The sequence below is a fragment of the Euphorbia lathyris genome, chromosome 1 (assembly GCF_963576675.1).
Source record: "Euphorbia lathyris chromosome 1, ddEupLath1.1, whole genome shotgun sequence".
NCBI classification, from domain to species: Eukaryota; Viridiplantae; Streptophyta; class Magnoliopsida; order Malpighiales; family Euphorbiaceae; genus Euphorbia; species Euphorbia lathyris.
The window spans coordinates 85530272-85538040 of record NC_088910.1 but is presented as its reverse complement, the minus strand read 5'-3'; the positions used below and the strand labels follow the sequence as shown (position 1 = coordinate 85538040).

Below are 7769 nucleotides of genomic sequence, written 5' to 3'. Positions count from 1 at the left end.
AGGGAGAAAAAGATGAAAGAAAAAAATTTAAATATATAAAAATGTACTTTTAATATTTAAAATAATAGCATCTTTAAGTATAAAATTAAAGTTCATGGACCAAAATATGAAATACATTCAAGTTCATGTACTATGAATGTATTTTATCCCTAATAAATAAGGCCAAAATAGTTTTTTAATTAGATGGATAGAACAAATTGTTGAGTAAAATAAAACTTATGGATGTGATAATATATTAGTGCTAACTACAAGTAGATACGTACGTGGTTATACGAATTTGCAAATGGGTACCTGTAGTACTTTTCTTTATAAACGCAACCATGTGGTTTATAAAATTTTACATTTTTGTTTATTTTGTGAAATTTGGCAAATAACTCTTTTTTCATTTTCTAACAGAAGAATTCTGAATTCCCTCCAAACAAAAATTTAGTTAAACTTATTTAACTCTTTTTTCATGAAATGATAAGAGAAACAATGAGAAAGGAAATGAATGACCATAAATTTCATAATCTGTTTGGATTTGTTCAAAAAGAGAATGCAATATCCTAATTTCCTTTATGATTATTTGGTTTAAAAATGGAATAAGCCAGTTTTCATGATTATGTTTATTTTTTCAACCTAAATAATTCAATTTGTTTCAAATAATCAATCAATTTTTATAAGTAGACTTGTTTCCAATATATTATTATATAATCTGTTTTACTCGTTTTTAGTTTTGGGTTTATCTAAACTCCTTTAATCTCATTATCGAGTTCCTAACATTTTATATTCTCTTATCCCTCCTATTATAGTCATAAAATTCTACTTTAATCTCTATTTTATTTTTTATTTTAGTCCATATACTTATTCATTTTTACTTTTTTATCTCTAGCTTAATTCACTTTTGATCCTTATAATTATATATTTCTATTTTTTTTCTTAAAATATATTTTTGACTAAATTTTACTTTTTAATTTTTTTTTTTGTTTTTATACTTTTTTATTCTTGGACTAATTTCACTTTTAAATTTTGTACTTATTTATTTTACTTTTTTTTACTGAAAATTATTTTGACAATATTTTTTATTTTATCATATTATTCGGTTTTAATATTTATTTTTAATTATCTTAAAATGATTTTTGATTTTTATGGTAATTCTTACATCAATAATTAAAAACATATATGTATAAAAATAGTTGTTGAAAATAATCCACAACTATAATATATTATCTCATTTAAATCAAACAGTCATATAAAAGAAATAATATCATCCCTTTCTACGTTGTATCACCCTTGTACAAACCAAACCACAATTAAATTCTATATTGTACCATCGATCCAAAGTCAATTTTAATTTGCATCACTATAATTTAGATCAATCAATCCACCAGTCTAAATATAGATTGTACACGAACCATTTATTTTTTAAATAAACAGAACCGGCATTACAAAAATAGAGTACAGGACCATCTATTTTATGAAGAGATTAAAATTTAGTATTTTCTTATGATCCTCATCTCTCTATTACTAATCTTTTAACCTACGAAAGAAATACATCTTCTCCACGAAGAAAATTTGTAGAAATATTTTGCTCGGTTCAAAAATGTCCCTGAAAGGGATACTGAGTAGAGGCTAAATATATATTATCAAAACTTCTCCCAAGCTAAGATGCTTGACTACCTTCTGCTGCAAGTTTCATTCGCTGGTGGTGCTCTCCAACCTTGTAATCAACCACCTCCATAAATAGCTGCGAATCCAATGCACAATCGGGCCGACCATAAACAGCTGCTTGCACACTGGCCATCAGTTTCGCTATCTCACGACCGGAGAATCCTTCTGTTTTCTTAGCAGCCTCTCGGATCAAATCTCCAGAAATATCTTTTATGGTTATAGTCTGCGTCTTTTTGTTCAACAAAGACGGCCTCCAACTTGACGCATTTTTGGTGGCTTCATCAGAGAGGTACTTGTACAAGTAAAGGTTTAGCAATTTAAAACGTTCCTCCTCTCCGGGAAGTGGGAATTCAATCACTTCATCAATACGATCAGTGATAGCACTGTCAAGGTCACCTGGCCGATTTGTCGCAAGGACGAGAACAATGTCCCTTGATTGATCTCCAGTTCGGAATAGCAAAGCATTCAAAGCACTCCGTTGAGCTTCACTCATATGTGTACTATTACGCCTATATTGGATCAATAACAATGGCATTTATCAGCATGGTTGACAAGATTAAATACCGATTATGATCCTATGGCAATAGTTGAGCATAAACAATAGTAACTCATATTATATCAAAAGACTCCCAGACCAAAGCTTAACTGAGACCATATGTAGATACAACAGCTATCATGCAAATGAATTCATAACAATATGGAGCATGACATATCAGGAGCCACAAAACTTACTCGCTCAGAAAGGCATCAGCCTCGTCAATAAAAAGCAACAGCCCTTTACGGGACTTCTTCGCCCAATCAAAAATCTGGTGTATTTTTGTTACAGCCTGTGTGCCTAGTGGTGCAACATCTCCTCCAGTCATCATAGCATAATCCAACCCCTATAGAGAGCATACTTGGAATCAATAACAGGAGCAAGATTTTTTTTTTTTTAATCACACTGGAACAAGTAATGCAAGTAACTGGAGTATAATGAAAGCAAATAATTTCAATGGCACGTACCGATTTTCGAGCTATCTCCCTTGCAACCATAGTTTTGCCAGTGCCAGGAGGCCCATAAAACATCATGTTACGGAATGGAGCTTCATGGGTTTTGGTGTTAGCTGTAGCTCTAGCAAGATGCTCTATTCTCTTTTGCAGTGAAGGATGAAGAATAATATTTTTGAAACCATTCTTAGCATCGAAAGGCTTTGCTTCCCCAGTTGCTGTACTATACTTTGAAACTTTGTTCCTTATATTAGATACAGCCCCAGACAATGGAAATCTAGCAATGGATGATTCTCGGATTAAAGATGGTTGCCCAAGTATCCGGTTGATATAACCCCAGGTGACTCTAGCACCTTCTCTGGAAGTACAACAAAGATATGAGAGAGAGAGAATTTCAATTAGAAAAGGCCACACCATTTGACTAGCTGTCAAAAAGCAATAAACTAAAAAGTTACTATGACTTCAATAACATCAACAGCATGACATCTAACATCAACAGCATGACATCTGCAACTTGATACAGAAATCCCTAATAAAATTACAATGCTCATATTATACAGGCATATTGCAGGCCGTTGAAATTACAGTTACGATATTGATAATTGTTATTAGAAGGTCCAAATAATTGCACTCCTGTATTGATCGGATTTGAAACTGTATTTTCTTGTTGCCAATGTCAGTCTCCATTTTGTGACTCCAACTTTGAAATTGAGTCCACCCAAAGCTCAAAGCCTGAATGCATAACTACACAGCAGATGGGGATAAATTCCTTTCATTATCCAGTCAGAAATTTTACTTGGAAAAGAAAAATGGGAAATGGGGTGGTGAAACTCCCTCATTATAACCCATATAGGAAATTAATTACAACCAAGGGTGCAACAAATTTCAACTCAGCATGACAGGGAAGAGATTTACTGATTTATCACCCTTACAATTAGTATCATTTTACATTAAATTTATTATTGACCTTTAAACTCCTCCAATCTCCTCTACCAGAAACCATAGTTCAGTAGTCGCAAACCCTCTCTTGCTAGTCAAATACAGCTTTGCTAAATAAGCAAGTTCGTGGGATCAATTCACCTCATATAACTATGCTTAAATTTAGCTTTAACTTTTTTCTTTATCCCAAAAAAGTAAAGCGCATGGCTTAGCACTCAACTAAAGCATTAATGAGCTATTGAAGATGAAAGCTGCAAATTGCAGAATGGTACCCAAGCTAGCACACACATTCCAAACCTTCCATCAGTACATATAGTTGAAGAATCAAACAAATTATCAACAAAAACATTTGAGTTTGGGATAACCAAACTGGCTTACTGTAATTCACTGATATTTTCAAAATAGAGAATTAATAAATATGAAACTCATCATTGAAATCAGACTCATAGCTTTCTATTAGCAAGTGAAACATGAATTGGTCTCGGCACAATGCTGATCCATGCTTCAGGGCCAGCAACAATGTTGTGCATTTGGAACTTAATTGAAAGAAATAAGTGAATAAATAAATAACCTCAGACAACCAGTTCAACACTACAAAGCACCGTTAATAAGCAATCCAAGCTAAATCAATCCAGTAAAATAAATAAAATGTATCAGGACAGCAATCGAATGATGTGAAAACATGTTTGCAACGTAAATAAAAAAATTTCTTCGTCACCAAAATTTCAGATTATTATGTATCAGATAATTCCCTTAGTTTCCCTCTCATGAAGTTTTCCAAAAAAAACATTCCCACACCTAAGTTTTAGTTTCCAAAACAAGGGGAAATTTCTCTCCTCCCCAATAAAGCAATACTTTCCTGAACAAGATGCCCACCTTCCATCTTCCTTTCCTTGGTTATGGATAGATACAGCATGCCCCACTTAAAATCAGAAATTTTACTTGAGAAAAGCACTCAAATCATGCATAAAAAAGCTTGTCCACTGCCAAGTCTTAATTATAAAATAAAGCATTATTGGCATTAATGTAACTAAAAAACCTACTTAAGTAAACATTACATATATAATTAAGAAAACAAGAAAAATTCACGCATAGTGGCATAATACGTTATCAAATTGACTAAACAAAGTACAATATACGTCAATTTACATACCTGGTTGTGTAAACTCCTGCAGCTAATGCAGTCACACCGCCAACACCCATTATCAACTTATTTCTATCAGTCAATATGGTCCTAAAGCCACCTGCAAAATAAGTATGTTGGAGACATCAACATGCTGCATAAAACGTACTAGGACTTCTTAAATTGCAGAAAAGGAAAGAAGTTCAAAAGAGCAGCATCAAAAGCAAAATTTGTTTCATTATTGGAAATGAAAACATATTATTATGTCACCTGAGAAACCTAAATTTCTTTCCTTACTGAAACTAAATAAAGTTAACATCTAACATCAATTTAAAGTTTACAATACATTCAGTGTCCAGAAAGACAAATAAATGGCATGCAAGTTAATCACAAGATGTATGTCTTATTCCTGCAACAGATATCATGGTATATTTTGCTGCATGCTTTCTAAAGGGGGTAACTTATTCATCTACTAGGGCCTGTTTGATAACTCATTTCATCACTTAAAATTAATACATTAAGTTCTTATTGACTTTCAGCTTGTTTACTAACAACTTAAAAATTCCAGTTAAGTAAAAAAATGACTTATTATGGTAAGTCAAAATATTTAACTTGAAACTTTAAGTTGAATATTATCCATTAATATTTTTAAATTAATAACTTAATTTTAATATTTATCAAGCAATTACACCATTTAATACTTTCAGCATTTATGATATTCAACACTTAAAATTCGGCACTTAATTAACTAACTTATAGCAATCAATCGGGCTTGTCATCCCGACAACCATAAAATTTGACAATGTCTTTTTACCTTCAATATGACTAAATGCTGTGTTTATTGCTGCTAGCCATTTTTCCTTTTCGCCATTTATCCGCTCAACTAGCATTCTCCTATTATGATCCTCAGTCAGTTTTGCCTCATGCGCACGTCCTTCTGCCTCAGCCATAGCTTTAACTCTTATAGTTTCCCGCTCTATTTCAGCTCTCTCTTTATCAGTGTGGCGCTGTTGAGCTTGGATTTGCTCCTCTGTAGCTCGTCGTGCTTGCTCTTTACGTATAGAGGACTCCTCTTGCATCTTAACTAGTTCAGTATTATGTCGCCTCTGTGCTTCATGATCTGTCTGAAAATAATGGTGGTGATAAGATCCATGTGTCTTTATATAAATGAACCTAAGTGCCGAAGAGTCCATTTTCTTGTGCATTTAAAAAGTTTTTCAAAAAAAAAAGCACAAACTCGATTACAATGAAGCCAGCTGGTCCAGTGGTTTTAACATAATTAGAAATAAGCTTATGACGCATGCATCTATTGGCAGAGTGATTCAGTAACTCTTGCTAACTACTAGGACTATAATTTCCTGTCACGCACAGAACTAAAAGGTTATTTTCATCATTTTTTAGTATAGCAAGAATGTAAGGTCATCCACCTGCATCCTTTTCCTAGCCAATTCATCCTCATATCGCAACATCTGAGCCTTCGCCTGTGCTTGTTGTTGTACCAGGTTTCTTTGTTCTTCAGCCATTTTCTGTTGCCTGTCCTGTCAATGTATATAGAGTATAAGATAAAAACAATATACACCATATGTCAGGGTGGATCAGAAAGCAACTGCATGTGAAACAATTAGGAGTCTAGATAAATTTCAGATTAAAAAAACATTTAACCAATTACAATATGTAACAAAAGGTAAAATATTATTTAATTTAGCAGAAAGATAAGTTAATAAACACAAATTAAGTTATGCGGGCATAAAATAAAAAAAATAAAAAAAAAAAAGATCAAAAGAAGCTCTACAAAAACAATGCATCACAGCTTATCACTCACGATATCACGTTGAGCTTGAATTGCTTCGTAATGAGTTTTCTCAGCTGCCAATTCTGCCAACCGAGTTTGTTCCTGCTTCCTCATGACGTCAAAAACCTAAAAGCAGCATAAATCTACATAAGCAATCTGAATATCATTTCCACTCGCTCAAATAACTAGATACCACAAACTAAATGGGATTACAAGCTACAATTACATATATATACCCACACAAAGAAATTCGATTAGATAGTCATTCCTCCCATGTCCCCGGCAATCAAACGTGACGGAAAAACAATCGGAAAAAAATAGATAAACAAACAAATAAAGAACCTGTTTGGCGTAGGTAGAACTGTTGATTTCGCGAAGAGCTTTTGCGCCTCTCTCTAACGCCTCAGGGTCAAATCCGGAGCCCTTTGGCTCCTCTGCTTCTGATTTCTCATTTGATGTGTGGTCCGATTGCTTCTGAGAAGGATTAGATGTGGAAGATGAAGACGAAGAGAAGGGATTGAAGCGAAAAGAACCCTCGGCGTACGATACATCTTGATGCGAAGAGAAGGAAGCAACGGCCGCGGCTGCAGCTACAACGAGGGAAGTTGATAGTTTAGAGGTGGCCATTGGAAAGAAAGTCGAGGAAGGGGTTTTCACTCAAACAGTGGGAATTGAGGTCATTTGTGGCGTAGAGATACAAAGGTTTATTGCGTCTGGCGCCAGAGCCTAAACCCTTGGTAGTGGTAGTAGGGTTTAAACGGGCAAGTCTAGCGTAACAGATGCCAGAGAGGGGATTTTCGTGGAGAATAATTCAAATAAAATCCACCTAAATAATCAACCAAATACATACCATATCTTATTCGGGTATGGGTAATTTACTAGGCATAAACTAACTAATTTTTACCATCGGTTTATTTTTATTTTACCGTTTTCTACTAGAATAATTTTTTTTGTTAGATTATTGAACTTTGCTATTGAATTTTAAAACGTAACATAAAGTTTAATAATATTGATTATCCGACGACCATTAAATAGTCTATTTGTAAGATTGCTAGTTTTGCTTGACTTGTCTATGTAAGTTAGCTTGATTTGTCTAGATGAGTTTGCAGCAATATTTGATTAATGGGTTAAGGTGTAAAAATACCCCTAATGTTTTGGGTCAGGAGTAATTTTATCTCTAATGTCTAAAATAGTGCAATTTTACCTCTAATGTTGGAAGTCAATAACAATTTTATCTCTAACGTTAATAAATTGGGTCAATTTCAGACACTATTATAA

General features: G+C 33.5%; 1 protein-coding gene across 1 annotated transcript; it reads right to left on the bottom strand.

Annotated features, from left to right (window-relative positions):
• Positions 1 to 1323: 1323 nt before the first annotated feature.
• Positions 1324 to 7282, bottom strand: LOC136204794 (uncharacterized). The gene is made up of 8 exons (XM_065995547.1): positions 6834 to 7282; positions 6522 to 6617; positions 6127 to 6237; positions 5514 to 5823; positions 4730 to 4820; positions 2653 to 2995; positions 2383 to 2531; positions 1324 to 2159 (listed from the first exon to the last, which is right to left on the bottom strand). Exons 1-8 carry the CDS (start codon positions 7116 to 7118, stop codon positions 1643 to 1645), a joined length of 1902 nt encoding a protein of 633 aa, XP_065851619.1. The 5' UTR covers positions 7119 to 7282; the 3' UTR covers positions 1324 to 1642.
• Between the last annotated feature and the right edge of the window lie 487 nt (positions 7283 to 7769).